Source organism: Neopsephotus bourkii, unplaced genomic scaffold, assembly GCF_033783945.1.
Source record: "Neopsephotus bourkii isolate Nb327-2 ecotype Australia unplaced genomic scaffold, CSIRO-AGI_Nbou_v1 NB_658, whole genome shotgun sequence".
Classification (NCBI taxonomy): domain Eukaryota; kingdom Metazoa; phylum Chordata; class Aves; order Psittaciformes; family Psittacidae; genus Neopsephotus; species Neopsephotus bourkii.
The window spans coordinates 78,366-96,231 of record NW_026901157.1 but is presented as its reverse complement, the minus strand read 5'-3'; the positions used below and the strand labels follow the sequence as shown (position 1 = coordinate 96,231).

General features: G+C 58.4%; 2 protein-coding genes across 2 annotated transcripts; both read right to left on the bottom strand.

Moving 5' to 3' along the window:
* Window positions 1-630: 630 nt before the first annotated feature.
* On the bottom strand, window positions 631-7,457 carry LOC133211705 (aldehyde dehydrogenase family 3 member B1-like). The gene is made up of 10 exons (XM_061352293.1): window positions 7,333-7,457; window positions 6,766-6,928; window positions 4,424-4,534; window positions 4,196-4,316; window positions 4,026-4,111; window positions 3,739-3,820; window positions 2,801-3,187; window positions 1,599-1,765; window positions 1,416-1,515; window positions 631-827 (listed from the first exon to the last, which is right to left on the bottom strand). The coding sequence occupies exons 1-10, from the start codon at window positions 7,455-7,457 to the stop codon at window positions 634-636; spliced, it is 1,536 nt and encodes a 511-aa protein (XP_061208277.1). The 3' UTR covers window positions 631-633.
* A 2,020-nt stretch (window positions 7,458-9,477) lies between these two features.
* On the bottom strand, window positions 9,478-17,866 carry LOC133211704 (aldehyde dehydrogenase family 3 member B1-like). Its single transcript, XM_061352292.1, has 10 exons — window positions 17,742-17,866; window positions 17,175-17,337; window positions 14,911-15,021; window positions 14,683-14,803; window positions 14,513-14,598; window positions 14,226-14,307; window positions 13,290-13,676; window positions 12,737-12,903; window positions 11,949-12,048; window positions 9,478-9,706 (listed from the first exon to the last, which is right to left on the bottom strand). Exons 1-10 carry the CDS (start codon window positions 17,864-17,866, stop codon window positions 9,513-9,515), a joined length of 1,536 nt encoding a protein of 511 aa, XP_061208276.1. The 3' UTR covers window positions 9,478-9,512.

Here is a 17,866-nt window from a genome sequence, read left to right as displayed (position 1 = left end):
AATGGGATGTGATGGATTGGATGGTATGGGATGGAATGGGTTTTAATGGGACTGAATGGAATGGGACGGACTGGAATGGGATGGGATAGAATGGGTTTTAATGGGATTGGATGGAATGGGATGGACTGGAACGGGATGTGATGGAATGGGATGGGATGGATGGGATGGGATGGAATGGAATGGGTTTTAATGGGATTGGATGGAATGGGATTGGATGGGATGGGATGGAATGGGTTTTAATGGGACTGGATGGAATGGGATGGACTGGAATGGGATGGGATAGAATGGGTTTTAATGGGACGGGATAGATGGGTTGGGATGAAATGGAATGGAATAGGTTTTAATGGGATGGACTGGAATGGGATGGGATAGAATGGGTTTTAATGGGATTGGAGGGAATGGGATGGACTGGAATGGGATGTGATGGAATGGGCTGGGATGGATGGGATGGGATGGAATGGGTTTTAATGGGATGGAATGGAATGGGATAGGATGGAATGGTTTGGAATGGGATGGGATGAACTGGAATGGGATGGGATGGAAGCACGCAGCCTCACCGGACGGAAGGCAACACCTTTCACCGCCCACAGGCACCAGTGCCAGCAGGGAGGGATGCGAGCGGCTGGGGGATGCTCAGAGCAGGGTGCAGGAGCCCTTGTGCTTCACCCCAGCAGCAGCGCAGACGATGCCCACCCTGTGCTGGCTGTAGGGGGGGTAGCGCAGGGCATTGAGGGCCTCCAGGCCCATGCTGCGGTGCAGGCACCCGCGCTGGTGGCTGAAGGTGTCGAAGGTGAACTTGCCGTGGTACTTGCCCAGCCCGCTGCCCCCTGGAACACAGCACAGGGCTCCAGGCGGCGGCTGGATGGGGGCAGCCTTCATCCCACCCTGCATCACCACCTGGTACAGGACCCTCTGTGAGGGTGCTGAGGCGCTGGCACAGGGTGCCCAGAGAAGCTGTGGCTGCCCCATCCCTGGCAGTGCTCAAGGACACAGGGGCTTGGAGCAAGCTGCTCCACTGGAAGGGGTTGGGGTTGAAATGGGATGAGCTTTAAGGTCCCTTCCAACCCAAACCAGTTTGGGATCCTATGATACTTAATCTCCCCTCATAGGGCAGCCGGTGATGGAGACTTGTGCCTGGCACCACATCTTCATCCAGCTGCTTTCTACCACCAGCATCATGGGGAGCGCTGGCCATGGCCAAGCTTCCCAAGAAAGTGATATAAAGAGGACCATGCAGGTGGCCTACACGGATGCCCAAGTGGAATCATGGAATGGGTTGGGTTGGAAGGGAGCTTAAAGCCCATCCAACCCCAACCCCTTCCACTGGAGCAGCTTGCTCCAAGCCCCTGTGTCCTTGAGCACTGCCGGGGATGGTCTCAGGCTCAGCTCACAGCGGTCATGGGGCTTGCACCCACCGATGCCACCGAAGGGCAGCGAGGTCAGGATCATGTGCATGAGGGTGTCGTTGCTGCAGAAGCCACCGCTGCTCGTGCGCTCCAGGACCTGGGCCACCACCTGCGAGGGCAGCAGAGGAGGTGGAGGTGAGGCTTGGAGCCTGCTTCCAGCCCCAGCCCTTCCCCACAGCCCCATGGCCGTACCTGTTCATCAGAGGAGAAGACATACACAGCCAGCGGCCGCTCGCGGCTGTTGATGAACTCAATGGCTTCATCCACACTGGCCACAATGACAATGGGCAGGATGGGGCCGAGGATGATCTCCTGCATGATGGGATCCGAGGGCTGCACGTCCACCAGGACAGTGGGAGCTGCGGAGACACCACCCCAATGGCAGCAGAGGTTGGAGGTGACGCCTTGGTCCTCTCCCCACAGCTCCTCTGTGGAAGGGCAATGCATCCAGCTGGAGGGAAGGAATGCCATCCAGAGGGACCCTGACACACTTGTGAGCTGGGCTGATGTCAACCTCATGGAGTTTAACCATGCCAAGTGCAAGGGCCTGCTCCTGGGTGGGAGCAATCCCAGGCCCAGCTACAGGCTGGGAGGGAAGAGATTCAGAGCAGCCCAAGGAGAAGGACTTGGGGGTGCTGGTCCATGAGAAAATGAACATGAGCTGGCTTCAGTGTGCGCTTGAGCCCAGAAACCAACCCTATCCTGGGCTGCATCCAAAGGAGCGTGACCAGCAGGTCCAAGGAGCTGATCCTGCCCCTCTGCTCTGCTCTCGTGAGTCCTCCCCTGGAGCATTGTGTGCAGTTCTGGTGTCCTCAGCATAAAAAGGACATGGAACTGTTGGAACAAGTCCAGAGGAGGCCACGAGGATGCTCAGGGGCTGGAGCAGCTCCTGTATGGAGATAGGCTGAGAAAGTTGGGGCTGTTCAGCCTGGAGAAGAGAAGCTGCATGGAGACCTCAGAGCAGCTTCCAGTGTCTGAAGGGGGCCTATAGGGATGCTGGGGAGGGACTCTTCATTAGGGACTGCAGTGACAGGACAAGGGGTAATGGGTTCAAACTGAAACAGGGGAAGTTTAGATTGGATCTAAGGAGGAAATTCTTTCCTGTGAGGGTGGTGAGGCACTGGAATGGGTGCCCAGGGAGGTTGTGAATGCTCCATCCCTGGCAGTGTTCAAGGCCAGGTTGGACAGGGCCTTGGGTGCCATGGTTTAGAGTGAGGTGTCCCTGCCCATGGCAGGGGGTTTGGAACTGGATGATCTTAAGGTCCTTGCCAACCCAAACTATTCTATGGTTCCCATGAGACGCTTCCCAGAGCATCCCCTCCATCCAGAACCTCCCCATCACTGACGGGACCCTCCCCAGGACCCAAGCTCAAGGATGCAGACGCAGCCCTCACCGATGTACCGCTCCTCCTCCTCCGCCTGCCCGCCGATGGCCACCCTCCCGCTGCGCAGCAGCATCCGGATGCGCTGGAATTCCTTCTGGTCCACGATGCGCCCCAGGTCGGGCGATCCCCGAGGGTCGGAGCCGTAGAACTCGGTGATGGCCTCGCGCAGGGCGGGCAGCAGCTTCTCCTGCAGCTCCAGGCTGCAGAGCACGTAGTCGGGGGCCACGCAGGTCTGCCCCGCGTTGAAGAAGCGGCCCCAGGCCACCCGCCGGGCCACGCTGCGCACGTCGCACGGCTCCGACACGTAACAGGGGTTCTTGCCCCCCAGCTCCAGTGTCACTGGGGTGAGGTGCTGGGCAGCGGCTGCCATCACCGCCCTCCCCATGGGCGGGCTCCCTGCGGGCAAGGGATTGATGCAGTGGGTGCAGGACCCCACCATGGTCACAAACCCAGGTCCCCCAATGCCGTGGGTCCGGGGTGGCCTCGGCAGTGCTGGGGTAAGGTTGGATGTGATGGTCTCAAAGGTCTTCTCCAACCTGGTGGGTTCTGTGGGTCTATGCTACAGCCCAACCCGTGCCCTTCGCTTCATTGGAAAGGGATGATCCGAAGGTCCTTTCCAACCCAAGGCATTCAATGAGGAGCCAGGAGAGCCGTGTCGAGCCCCACTCCTGTCCTGCACCCACCTCAGTGGAGGCTGAGCCCTCATCTCCATCCCCACCATGATGTCCCCCAGTTCACCCATTACGAACCCGAGTTACGGCTATGAGATGCTCAGACATCCCGACACCAGATCCCCAGCACAATGGGCCCTATCTTCATAGCGGACCAGTAAGGGGATGCTGCCCAGCAACTCACATGGATGGGAAAGGTAAGGAGCAGCGAGGGGTTCAGCGGACCCCCCATCCCACACTGCACCAAGGCCAGGGCAGGCTCTGCTCTGCACGTACCAGTGAAGAAGATGTAGTCAAACTTGTTCTCCAGCAGCCTCGTGGTCTCCTGAGGACCGGCGGTCACCACGGCAAAGCAGTCCTGCAATGCAAGAGGAAGGGTCCCCCATGCTCAGCATCACCCACGTCTGTGGTGTCCCCATCCCCACCAGCAGCATCCCGGGCATGTGGACACCAGTGTTAGGAGGCACAGCAGCAGCTCAGAGCAGTGCTGCTGAGGGCAAGGCAGGGTTGGGAGCCCCATGGCCCTCAGCAGGGACAGGGGAAGGGCAGGAATTGCTCCTTACTGTATCCAGGTAACCGGGCAGCGCTTCCACCATGAGTTTCTCAACGTTCTTGGTCATCTCGGAGGGCTTGAGGACAGCGCAGTTACCTGGGGGGAGATGGAGAGGACATCACTGCAGTGACCGGTGACAACCAGCCCTTGGGGCACCCCAGCCTGGATGCTTCAGCTCACCAGCAGCGATGGCCCCAATGAGAGGCCCCAGGAGGAGGCTGACGGGGCAGCACCACGGCCCCATGATGAGCACCACCCCATAGGGCTCCTTGCGGATGAAGGCAGAGTCCAGGTGCGTGGCCTGCAGGACACCCCCCTCGTGAGGACCCCATCTCCTCGCTGCAGGCCCCATCGCACCCAGCTCTGTGCAGGGTGTGGGTCCCGGCCCCATCCTCTCCCTGCTCTCACCAGGTTCCTCTCCACGGGCTCGTCCTTCATCCACTGGCTGAGGTTGTTCAGCGCCGCGTGGAGCTCGTTCTTGCACAGGAGGATCTCGGCCAGTTGGGCTTCGAAGGGGGGCTGAGCACAGGGAGCCATTATCCCTATATATATACACCTTATCCCTATATACACCTTATCCCTATATACACCTTATCCCTATATACACCTTATCCCTATATACACCTTATCCCTATATATACACCTTATCCCTATATACACTTTATCCCTATATATACACCTTATCCCTATATATACACCTTATCCCTATATATATACACCTTATCCCTATATATATACACCTTATTCCTATATATACACCTTATCCCTATATATATACACCTTATCCCTATATACACCTTATCCCTATATATATACGTTATCCCTATATTCACCTTATCCCTATATATACACCTTATCCCTATATATACACCTTATCCCTATATATATACACCTTATCCCTATATATACACCTTATCCCTATATATACACCTTATCCCTATATACACCTTATGCTGATATATATACCTTATCCCTATATACACCTTATCCTATATACACCTTATCCCTATATATACACTTTATCCCTATATATACACCTTAACCCTATATACACCTTATCCCTATATATATACACCTTATCCCTCTATATATACGCCTTATCCCTATATATACATTATCCCTATATATATACACCTTATCCCTATATATATACACCTTATCCCTATATACACCTTATCCCTATATATATACAGCTTATCCCTATATACACCTTATCCCTATATATATACCTTATTCCTATATACACCTTATCCCTATATATACTTTTCCCCTATATACACATTATCCCTATATACACCCTCTGAGGGCTCAAACCAGCTGGTCCTGAGGGATACCCAGCACCCAGGAGGCACGATTTGGGAGGGAATGGGGTGGAAAAGGGAATGCCCAGCTTTTGGGGCCTGTTCTGTAGGGGTCTGGGCAGAGGGAGCTGAGGAAGCGTGGAGAGGATCCACTGCTGAGGCTGCAGGAAGCAAAGGACACCGGTGCAGGGTGGGATCGGGATGCTCATGGGATCATGGGGTGGGAGGGACCTCAAAGCTCACCCAGCCCCAACCCCTGCCTTGTGGAGAGGGAACCTGCAGGGGGGAGGAGTCTGGGAGCAGAGCAGCACCAGGAGGAGGGAGGGAGGTGGAAGAAGTGGGGGGCAGCAGGAGGGGAACACCACAGCGGTGCCTCTTCCAAGGAAAAGGGAACCTGAGACCAATGGGGAAGCACTGCGGCTGATCTGAAGGGCATCCATCACCATGGCGGTGACATCCATCAACACTGGTGACATCCATCCATCACCACCGGTGACATCCATCCATCACCACTGGTGACCTCCATCCATCACCACTGGTGACATCCATCATCACTGGTGACACACCACACCACACCACCACACCACACACCACACACACACCATCCATCATCACTGGTGACATCCATCACCACTGGTGACATCCATCCATCACCACTGGTGACATCCATCACACGGTGACATCACACACACTGGTGACATCCATCCATCACCACCGGTGACATCCATCCATCACCACCGGTGACCTCCATCCATCACCACTGGTGACCTCCATCCATCACCACCGGTGACATCCATCCATCACCACCGGTGACCTCCATCCATCACCACTGGTGACCTCCATCCATCACCACTGGTGACATCCATCCATCACCACTGGTGACATCCATCCATCACCACTGGTGACATCCATCCATCACCACCGGTGACATCCATCCATCACCACCGGTGACCTCCATCCATCACCACTGGTGACATCCATCCATCACCACTGGTGACATCCATCCATCACCACCGGTGACCTCCGTCCATCACCACCGGTGACCTCCACCCATCACCACTGTGGTCACGATGGGCCAGGCGATGCCAACCAAGACAAGGCAGAGCCCCCACGGGGCTCCCCAAGGTGAGGTCAGAGAAGAGGAGCCTGGGAGCTCACCGCAGGGTGCAAAGAGGAAGCAGAGGGCCCAGGGGCAGGGGGGCTGATGGGGGGTGCAAAGGGCCCCCAGGAAGGAACGGGCTGGACCACAGGCGGGAGGATGCTACCAAGAGACCCACAGGGGGGTTGGGATGAAGGGAGCTTAAAGCTCCTCCAGCTCCAACCCCAGCCGTGCACGGACACCTTCTGCTGGAGGAGGATGCTCCAGGCTCCATCCAGCCCCATGCACACCCGCAGCCCCTCGGCACCTCCAGCCTCTGCTCCCCCGTTCCCGGCTCCCCTTGCCCTCACCTTGCCCACGTCCAGGGCCGTGGCCTCCAGGATCTCCTGCTTCTTGTCCTCCAGGAAGCGGCCCAGGGCCTCCAGCTGCGCCACCCGGTACTCCATGGGCCGCGTCTTCCCCGAGAGCCAGGCTGCCCGCAGCAGGGCCACCAGCCCCGCATAGGGGTTCCCGCTGCACGGACGGGGGTGTCACAGGGACCCCGCGCCCAGCACGGCCCCACAGAGCCCAGGGATGGGGCACGGAGTCCCCCCTGTGCCCCCTCCATGGCACTGATCCCGGGGTTCCCTTGGCCCCCAGCACCCCGGGGTGAGGGCACAGCACCCAGACCCCTCCTGCTCCCATTCACCCCAGCCTCACGCTCTCCCATCACCGTTCATGCTCCCCTTCATCACCACCATCATCCTCCTCAGGAGCATCCCCACCACTGTGGGATGCGGTGGCCCCTGGACCCCAAACCTGCCCCCCAGCACCCAGGTCTGCATCACCCCCCACCAGCACCAAACAGCACCCTGGGGTGCAGGCAGAGCACCAAGCACCCTGTCAGCCGCCCCTCCATCCCAGCCCCATTCTCTTACCCCATGCCATCACCATCCATGCTCCCCTTCCCATCACCACCATCATCCTCCTCAGGAGCGTTCCCAGTGGCCCTGCTTGGGACCTGCTGCGTGCCAGGCACTGGGAACTCGCTGCTGGTTTCCATGGTCCCACTGGAGCAGGATGGGGCTGGAGCTCCACAGCAAAGGATGCAACCCCCAAGCTCCCCACCGCAGGTAACCAATGGGGTGCTCTGCCCCGAGGAGGAGGCTTTGGGGTGCCAGGACCCTGGTGAGCTGTGGGGCAGGCTGGGTGCTGCTGTGGGTGCTGGTTCAGCCTGCGGAGGGAGCCTGCCCGCTTCCTCCTCTGCCCCACAGCGTCAGCGCTGGCTCCGCTCCAGCCCCACAAGCACTTGGGGTGCAAACCGTGCCCCTAAATCCATCCCTGGAGCACCGCAACTGCAGCCACCGGGTACGGGATGGTCGTGGAATCACGGGATCAGCCACGTTGGGAAAGAGCTTTAGGATCACCAAGTGCAACCATTGCCAGCACTGACCCACAGCACCGAGAGCCACATCCACACATCCTCACAGCACCCCAAAGGCCGGTGCCTGCAGCCCTGCCCTGGGCAGCCTGTTCCAATGCCTGAGCACCCTCTGGGGCAGGAATTGTTCCTCAGCTCCATCTAACCCTGCCCTGGTGCAGCTTGAGGCCGGTTCCTCTTGTCCCATCCCTTGTTCCTTGGGAGCAGAGCCCAGCCCCTCCTGGCTCCATCCTCCTGTCAGGCAGTTGGAGGCAGCCATCAGGTCCCCCCTGAGCCTTCTCTTCTCCATCTGAACCCCCCAGCTCCCTCAGCCCTTCCCCATCACCCTTGGGCTCCAGGCCCTGCCCCAGCTCCATTGCCCTGCTCTGGCCCCGCTCCAGCCCCTCAAGGTCTCTCTTGCAGTGAGGGGCCCAGAGCTGAGCCCAGGATCCGAGGTGCAGCCTCCCCAGTGCCCAGCACAGGGGCTGATGGAGCTCAGCAGCGATGGGGCTGGGGCTGGATGGGGACACTGGGGCTCTGAGCACCCATCCCTGGGGCTCAGCGGATGGGTTCCTGCCCCGAAGCTGGGTGATGGAGCAAGGGGAGGCCAGGGAGCAGAGCTCAATGCAAAGTCTTTACTACAGGCAAGGTAAAGCCCTGCCCTTACTACAGCAAGGTTACAGAGAGCAGAGAAGCCGGAGCCAGCAGTGGGAGAAGGCAGAGCGGGGTCCCTGCAGAAGGAGAGGCCCGTCTAAGAGGGGATGGGGTGAGCTGCTGCTCCGCATCCTCCTGGGGACCCTTTCCTTCCAGGGAAGGGAAGTTGGGGCTCGAAAGCAGAACTTTAGGGCGCTCCATGGCGTGTCCATGGCGAGGATGCAGAGCAGAGCCCGCTGTGGGGCAGGATGGGTACGGGATGAGGCGTCCATCCCACAGTGCGAGCCCAAAGGGGAGAGGAGCAGAGCATCGGTGTCACAGGGGTCCCCATCCCGGAGCCAGGAGGATGCAGAGCAGGAGGGTACGGGATGAGGCGTCCATCCCCAGTGGACCCCAAAGGGGAGAGGAGCAGAGCATCGGTGTCACAGGGGTCCCCATTCCGGAAGCAGGAACGTGCAGAGCAGAGCCCGCTGTGGAGCAGGATGGGTACGGGATGAGGCGTCCATCCCACAGTGCGACCCCAAAGGGAGGAGAGGAGCAGAGCATCGGTGTCACAGGGGTCCCCATCCCGGAGGCAGGAGGGTGCAGAGCAGAGCCCGCTGCGGAGCAGGATGGGTACAGGATGAGGCGTCCATCCCGCAGTGCGACCCCAAAGGGGAGAGGAGCAGAGCATCGGTGTCACAGGGGTCCCCATCCCAGAGGCAGGAGGGTGCGGAGCAGGATGGGTACGCGAGGCGCATCCCACAGGCGACCCAAAGGGAGGGAGGAGCAAGCACGTTCACAGGGGTCCCCATCCCGGAGCCAGGAGGGTGCGGAGCAGGATGGGTGCGGGATGAGGCGTCCATCCCACAGTGCGAGCCCAAAGGGGAGAGGAGCAGAGCATCGGTGTCACAGGGGTCCCCATCCCAGAGGCAGGAGGGTGCAGAGCAGGATGGGTACGGGACGAGGCGTCCATCCCACAGTGCGACCCCAAAGGGAGGAGAGGAGCAGAGCATCGGTGTCACAGGGGTCCCCATCCCGGAGGCAGGAGGGTGCAGAGCAGCCTCAGAGCAGGGTGCAGGTCCCCTTGCGCTTGATCTCGAAGGTGGCCGTGAGGAAGCCCAGCTTCTGCTGGCTGTAGGGGGGGTAGCGCAGGGCGTTGAGGGCCTCCAGGCCCATGCTGCGGTGCAGGCACCCGCGCTGGTGGCTGAAGGTGTCGAAGGTGAACTTGCCGTGGTACTTGCCCAGCCCGCTGCACCCTGGAACACAGCACAGGGCTCCAGAGCTGCCCCAGGGATCCAAGGGGCTCCTGCCTGCTCCAAGGGAAGCTTTGCCCCTGAAAGCGCTCCTGCTGCTGAGCGCGGACGTGGCCATGGGGAGCTCGCCCTTCCCTTGGCCTTTTCCAGCTCCTCAGGCATGGAATCAAGGAATGGATGGGGTTGGGAGGGACCTGAAGAGCATCCAGGTCCAACCCCTGCCATGGGCAGGGACACCTCACACTAAACCATGGCACCCAAGGCTCTGGCCTTGAACACTGCCAGGGATGGAGCATTCACAACCTCCCTGGGCAACCCATTCCAGTGCCTCACCACCCTCACAGGAAAGAACTTCCTCCTTAGATCCAATCTAAACTTCCCCTGTTTCAGTTTGAACCCATTACCCCTTGTCCTGTCACTGCAGTCCCTAATGAAGAGTCCCTCCCCAGCATCCCTATAGGCCCCCTTCAGACACTGGAAGCTGCTCTGAGGTCTCCACGCAGCTTCTCTTCTCCAGGCTGAACAGCCCCAACTTTCTCAGCCTATCTCCATACAGGAGCTGCTCCAGCCCCTGAGCATCCTCGTGGCCTCCTCTGGACTTGTTCCAACAGTTCCATGTCCTTTTTATGTTGAGGACACCAGAACTGCACACAATGCTCCAGGGGAGGTCTCACGAGAGCAGAGCAGAGGGGCAGGATCAGCTCCTTGGACCTGCTGGTCACGCTCCTTTGGATGCAGCCCAGGATACGGTTGGCTTCTGGGCTCAAGCGCACACTGAAGCCGGCTCATGTTCATTTTCTCATGGACCAGCACCCCCAAGTCCTTCTCCTTGGGCTGCTCTGAATCTCTTCTCTGCCCAGCCTGGAGCTGGGCCTGGGATTGCTCCCACCCAGGTGCAGGCCCTTGCACTTGGCAGGGTTAACCCAGCAAATCCTTGCTCAGATCAATGTTTGAGGTGCAAGGGCCTCGTCTTAGATGGGCCTGGAGCACCCTGGTCTTACCCATGGTTGGAAGCAGATGAGCTTTAAGGTCCCTTCCAACCCAAACCATTCCATGATCCCGTCTGAGTTCTACTCCATGTACCTACACCAGCTTTGCTGGATCTACAAGGCTCCATTTCCCTCTACAGCCTCTATGGACCCATGGTGAGGAGCTCCCAGTGTGGCCCCTATGAAGGGCAGCTTCTTCCCACAGTATTTCCAATTGGGACCCCCATTATGACCAGCAGCTCTCCGGATGGCTGGGGCTGGTTTCACCTTGAGGTTGCCCAATGACTGCTGTGCTGTGGAAGCCTTGACCAATGCCATGAGCTCAGGCCCTGCTATGGAATGGCTTCACCTCCTCATCCCAGGTACTTTGGCTGAATCACTTCCATAAAGACAAGCTCCGGAATGGGAACCACCAAGGATTGTTCCTGAGGCACAGGCAGGTGAGGAATTACCTGGGGTTGGCTCTCGTGGTGTCCCATTAGGGCTGATTCAAGCTGCTGAGCACAGACTGAGCTGGTTCCTCCGAGCACACCGGAGCCCAGGAGGTTGGGAAAGCACGGGGAGAGGATCCCTGTTCTCCCTGGGTAATGCAGCAGGCAGGGCCCAGGGCAGGGCTCAGCTCACCCTTCCCCTGAGAACACAACTGCTGCTGCCCTGCAGACCAGGAACTCTTTGTCCTGCCCATCCCCAAGGTACCATAAGGAGGTTCTCCAGGTGGTTGCAAGAGTTTTGCTCCCCCTATTTAGTCCTAAAAGGCAGAATGAAGGCACAAGGCTGCTCCTGAGGGATGCTGAGGGCTCCAATCCAGCACCAGGATGGCTGGAGGAGGAAGAGCCACCCACTTACCCATCACCTATCCAAGAGCACAATGAGCTGCTGTGCTCCATAGTGAGGACAGAGCAAAGGGAGCAACGCTTCCCTCCCACTTGAGCAAGGCAGGAACCCAGCCCTGGCACAAAAGGCACTCACAGTGCCCACACTGCTCAGGAACAGCAGGGAAACAACCAAGGGGAAGAGAATTCCCAACCTTTTATATGGAACATCCGCACCTACACAGGGGATGTGGTGGTGGGGACAGGAAACAGGGAGAGGAGAACCTCACAGTGCAGAGCTCAGCCCTTGTGCAGTGAAGCCAAGGGCTTCTGCTGTAGTCCCAGAGGTGCAGAGGGGGTTCCTGCACACCATGGAGCTCTGGGGCCACCAGGACCCTTCCTCACCCATGGCCAGTGTGGGGCAGGGTTGGGGTCTGCACCTACCGATGCCACCGAAGGGCAGGGAGCTCAGTGTCATGTGGGTCAGGGTGTCATTGCCACAGAAGCCACCGCTGCTCGTGCGCTCCAGGACCTGGGCCACCACCTGCGAGGGGAGCAGAGGAGGAGGACGTGGGGCTCACACCTTGGTTCCACCGGGAACGCTTGGACCTGAGAGCTCCTCCAGTCCCAACCCCAACCCCTTCCACTGGAGCAGCTTGCTCCAAGCCCCTGTGTCCTTGAGCACTGCCAGGGATGGGGCAGCCACAGCTTCTCTGGGCACCCTGTGCCAGCGCCTCAGCACCCTCACAGGGAAGAGCTTCTGCCTAAGAGCTCAGCTCAGTCTCCCCTCGGGCAGGTTCAAGCCATTCCCCTTGGCCTGTCCCTACAGGCCCTTGTCCCAAGCCCCTCTCCAGGTTCCCTGCAGCCCCTTTAGGCACTGGAGCTGCTCTAAGGTCTCCCCTTCAGGAGCCTTCTCTTGTCCAGGCTGCCCCAGCCCAGCTCTCTCAGCCTGGCTCCAGAGCAGAGCTGCTCCATTGCAGCATCCCCATGGCCTCCTCTGGACTCACTCCAGCAGCTCCAGATCCCTCTTGTGCTGCTGCCCCAGAGCTGAACACAGTGCTCCAGAGTGGGGCTCTCACGAGATCATCACCCACCTCATCCACCAGTCCCATGTGCTTAGAGCAGGGCTCAAAAGACCCCTCAGAGCATGCCCTGGGGCTTCAGTGAGGTGGGCCCAAGCCCTAACACCCTATTTCCTCACCCCCTTTCCTGTTCCATGCCCCCACACACACCTTGCAATCACTGCAGAAGGCATAGACAGCCAACGGCCGCGGCCTCTTGTTGATGAACTCAATGGCTTCCTCCATGCTGGCCACGACGACGATGGGCAGGATGGGCCCGAAGATCTCCTCCTGCATTATGGGATCAGAGGGCAGCACATCCGCCAGCACCGTGGGAGCTGTGGAAAGGGGTATCCCAGTATGTTAGAGATTGGAAGGGACCTCAGAAGCTCATCCAGTCCAATCCCCCTATGGAGCAGGAGCACCCAGATAAGGTTACACAGGAACGTGTCCAGGCGGGTTTTGATGTCTCCAGAGAAGGAGACCCCACAACCTCCCTGGGCAGCCTGGTCCAGTGTTCTGTCACCTCACTGAGAAGAGGTTTAAGTGGAACCTCTTGTGTTCCAGTTTGTACCCATTGCCCCTTGTCCTATCATTGTTTGCCACTGAGAAGAGCCTGGCTCCATCCTCGTGATGCTCCCCCTTATATATTGATATGCACTGATAAGGTGACCACATCACCCTGGTGAAGGAGCTCCCGGCCCCCCCAGCCCCCCAGCCTCACCGATGTACCGCTCCTCCTCCTCCGCCTGCCCGCCGATGGCCACCCTCCCGCTGCGCAGCAGCATCCGGATGCGCTGGAATTCCTTCTGGTCCACGATGCGCCCCAGGTCGGGCGATCCCCGAGGGTCGGAGCCGTAGAACTCGGTGATGGCCTCGCGCAGGGCGGGCAGCAGCTTCTCCTGCAGCTCCAGGCTGCAGAGCACGTAGTCGGGGGCCACGCAGGTCTGCCCCGCGTTGAAGAAGCGGCCCCAGGCCACCCGCCGGGCCACGCTGCGCACGTCGCACGGCTCCGACACGTAACAGGGGTTCTTGCCCCCCAGCTCCAGTGTCACTGGGGTGAGGTGCTGGGCAGCGGCTGCCATCACCGCCCTCCCCATGGGCGGGCTCCCTGCGGGCAAGGGATTGATGCAGTGGGTGCAGGACCCCACCATGGTCACAAACCCAGGTCCCCCAATGCCGTGGGTCCGGGGTGGCCTCGGCAGTGCTGGGGTAAGGTTGGATGTGATGGCCTCAAAGGTCTTCTCCAACCTGGTGGGTTCTGTGGGTCTATGCTACAGCCCAACCCGTGCCCTTCGCTTCATTGGAAAGGGATGATCCGAAGGTCCTTTCCAACCCAAAGCATTCAATGAGGAGCCAGGAGAGCCGTGTCGAGCACCACTCCTGTCCTGCACCCACCTCGGTGGAGGCAGAGCCCTCACCTCCATCCCCACCATGGTGTCCCCCAGTTCATCCATTACAAACCCGTTACGGCTATGAGATGCTCAGACATCCCGACACCAGATCCCCAGCACAATGGGCCCTATCTTCATAGCGGACCAGTAAGGGGATGCTGCCCAGCAACTCACATGGATGGGAAAGGTAAGGAGCAGCGAGGGGTTCAGCGGACCCCCCATCCCACACTGCACCAAGGCCAGGGCAGGCTCTGCTCTGCACGTACCAGTGAAGAAGATGTAGTCAAACTTGTTCTCCAGCAGCCTCGTGGTCTCCTGAGGACCGGCGGTCACCACGGCAAAGCAGTCCTGCAATGCAAGAGGAAGGGTCCCCCATGCTCAGCATCACCCACGTCTGTGGTGTCCCCATCCCCACCAGCAGCATCCCGGGCATGTGGACACCAGTGTTAGGAGGCACAGCAGCAGCTCAGAGCAGTGCTGCTGAGGGCAAGGCAGGGTTGGGAGCCCCATGGCCCTCAGCAGGGACAGGGGAAGGGCAGGAATTGCTCCTTACTGTATCCAGGTAACCGGGCAGCGCTTCCACCATGAGTTTCTCAACGTTCTTGGTCATCTCGGAGGGCTTGAGGACAGCGCAGTTACCTGGGGGGAGATGGAGAGGACATCACTGCAGTGACCGGTGACAACCAGCCCTTGGGGCACCCCAGCCTGGATGCTTCAGCTCACCAGCAGCGATGGCCCCAATGAGAGGCCCCAGGAGGAGGCTGACGGGGCAGCACCACGGCCCCATGATGAGCACCACCCCATAGGGCTCCTTGCGGATGAAGGCAGAGTCCAGGTGCGTGGCCTGCAGGACACCCCCCTCGTGAGGACCCCATCTCCTCGCTGCAGGCCCCATCGCACCCAGCTCTGTGCAGGGTGTGGGTCCCGGCCCCATCCTCTCCCTGCTCTCACCAGGTTCCTCTCCACGGGCTCGTCCTTCATCCACTGGCTGAGGTTGTTCAGCGCCGCGTGGAGCTCGTTCTTGCACAGGAGGATCTCGGCCAGTTGGGCTTCAAAGGGGGGCTGAGCACAGGGAGCCATTATCCCTATATATACACACCTTATCCCTATATACACATTATCCCTATATACACCTTATTCCTATATATACACACCTTATCCCTATATACACATTATCCCTATATATACACCTTATCCCTATATACACTTTATCCCTATATATACACCTTATCCCTATATATACACCTTATCCCTATATATATACACCTTATCCCTATATATATACACCTTATTCCTATATATACACCTTATCCCTATATATATACACCTTATCCCTATATACACCTTATCCCTATATATACACCTTATCCCTATATATACACCTTATCCCTATATATATACACCTTATCCCTATATATACACCTTATCCCTATATATATACACCTTATCCCTATATATATACACCTTATCCCTATATACACCTTATCCCTATATATACACCTTATCCCTATATACACCTTATGCTGATATATATACCTTATCCCTATATACACCTTATCCTATATACACCTTATCCCTATATATACACTTTATCCCTATATATACACCTTAACCCTATATACACCTTATCCCTATATATATACACCTTATCCCTCTATATATACGCCTTATCCCTATATATACATTATCCCTATATATATACACCTTATCCCTATATATATACACCTTATCCCTATATACACCTTATCCCTATATATATACACCTTATCCCTATATATATACACCTTATCCCTATATATATACACCTTATCCCTATATACACCTTATCCCTATATATATACAGCTTATACCTATATACACCTTATCCCTATATATATACCTTATTCCTATATACACCTTATCCCTATATATACTTTTCCCCTATATACACATTATCCCTATATACACCCTCTGAGGGCTCAAACCAGCTGGTCCTGAGGGATACCCAGCACCCAGGAGGCACGATTTGGGAGGGAATGGGGTGGAAAAGGGAATGCCCAGCTTTTGGGGCCTGTTCTGTAGGGGTCTGGGCAGAGGGAGCTGAGGAAGCGTGGAGAGGATCCACTGCTGAGGCTGCAGGAAGCAAAGGACACCGGTGCAGGGTGGGATCGGGATGCTCATGGGATCATGGGGTGGGAGGGACCTCAAAGCTCACCCAGCCCCAACCCCTGCCTTGTGGAGAGGGAACCTGCAGGGGGGAGGAGTCTGGGAGCAGAGCAGCACCAGGAGGAGGGAGGGAGGTGGAAGAAGTGGGGGGCAGCAGGAGGGGAACACCACAGCGGTGCCTCTTCCAAGGAAAAGGGAACCTGAGACCAATGGGGAAGCACTGCGGCTGATCTGAAGGGCATCCATCACCATGGCGGTGACATCCATCACCACTGGTGACATCCATCCATCACCACCGGTGACATCCATCCATCACCACTGCGGTGACCTCCATCCATCACCACTGGTGACATCCATCATCACTGGTGACATCCATCCATCACCACCGGTGACCTCCATCCATCACCACCAGTGACATCCATCCATCACCACCGGTGACCTACATCCATCACCACTGGTGACATCCATCCGTCATCACTGGTGACATCCATCCATCACCACTGGTGACATCCATCCATCACCACTGGTGACATCCATCCATCACCACCGGTGACATCCATCCATCACCACCGGTGACCTCCATCCATCATCACTGGTGACATCCATCACCACTGGTGACATCCATCCATCACCACCGGTGACCTCCGTCCATCACCACCGGTGACCTCCACCCATCACCACTGTGGTCACGATGGGCCAGGCGATGCCAACCAAGACAAGGCAGAGCCCCCACGGGGCTCCCCAAGGTGAGGTCAGAGAAGAGGAGCCTGGGAGCTCACCGCAGGGTGCAAAGAGGAAGCAGAGGGCCCAGGGGCAGGGGGGCTGATGGGGGGTGCAAAGGGCCCCCAGGAAGGAACGGGCTGGACCACAGGCGGGAGGATGCTACCAAGAGACCCACAGGGGGGTTGGGATGAAGGGAGCTTAAAGCTCCTCCAGCTCCAACCCCAGCCGTGCACGGACACCTTCTGCTGGAGGAGGATGCTCCAGGCTCCATCCAGCCCCATGCACACCCGCAGCCCCTCGGCACCTCCAGCCTCTGCTCCCCCGTTCCCGGCTCCCCTTGCCCTCACCTTGCCCACGTCCAGGGCCGTGGCCTCCAGGATCTCCTGCTTCTTGTCCTCCAGGAAGCGGCCCAGGGCCTCCAGCTGCGCCACCCGGTACTCCATGGGCCGCGTCTTCCCCGAGAGCCAGGCTGCCCGCAGCAGGGCCACCAGCCCCGCATAGGGGTTCCCGCTGCACGGACGGGGGTGTCACAGGGACCCCGCGCCCAGCACGGCCCCACAGAGCCCAGGGATGGGGCACGGAGTCCCCCCTGTGCCCCCTCCATGGCACTGATCCCGGGGTTCCCTTGGCCCCCAGCACCCCGGGGTGAGGGCACAGCACCCAGACCCCTCCTGCTCCCATTCACCCCAGCCTCACGCTCTCCCATCACCGTTCATGCTCCCCTTCATCACCACCATCATCCTCCTCAGGAGCATCCCCACCACTGTGGGATGCGGTGGCCCCTGGACCCCAAACCTGCCCCCCAGCACCCAGGTCTGCATCACCCCCCACCAGCACCAAACAGCACCCTGGGGTGCAGGCAGAGCACCAAGCACCCTGTCAGCCGCCCCTCCATCCCAGCCCCATTCTCTTACCCCATGCCATCACCATCCATGCTCCCCTTCCCATCACCACCATCATCCTCCTCAGGAGCGTTCCCAGTGGCCCTGCTTGGGACCTGCTGCGTGCCAGGCACTGGGAACTCGCTGCTGGTTTCCAT

Bases quoted from the DNA above. Each gene is read 5' to 3' on its own strand.
- LOC133211705 (XM_061352293.1), bottom strand. From the start codon at position 7,457: ATGGAAACCAGCAGCGAGTTCCCAGTGCCTGGCACGCAGCAGGTCCCA. The intron at 4,535-6,765 runs GTGAGGGCAAGG...CCCTGTGCTCAG, and splicing joins CGGCCCTGGACGTGGGCAAG to CCCCCCTTCGAAGCCCAACT. The intron at 3,821-4,025 runs GTAAGGAGCAAT...CTTGCATTGCAG, and splicing joins TGCCCGGTTACCTGGATACA to GACTGCTTTGCCGTGGTGAC.
- LOC133211704 (XM_061352292.1), bottom strand. From the start codon at position 17,866: ATGGAAACCAGCAGCGAGTTCCCAGTGCCTGGCACGCAGCAGGTCCCA. The intron at 14,599-14,682 runs GTGAGCTGAAGC...ATCTCCCCCCAG, and splicing joins CATTGGGGCCATCGCTGCTG to GTAACTGCGCTGTCCTCAAG. The intron at 14,308-14,512 runs GTAAGGAGCAAT...CTTGCATTGCAG, and splicing joins TGCCCGGTTACCTGGATACA to GACTGCTTTGCCGTGGTGAC.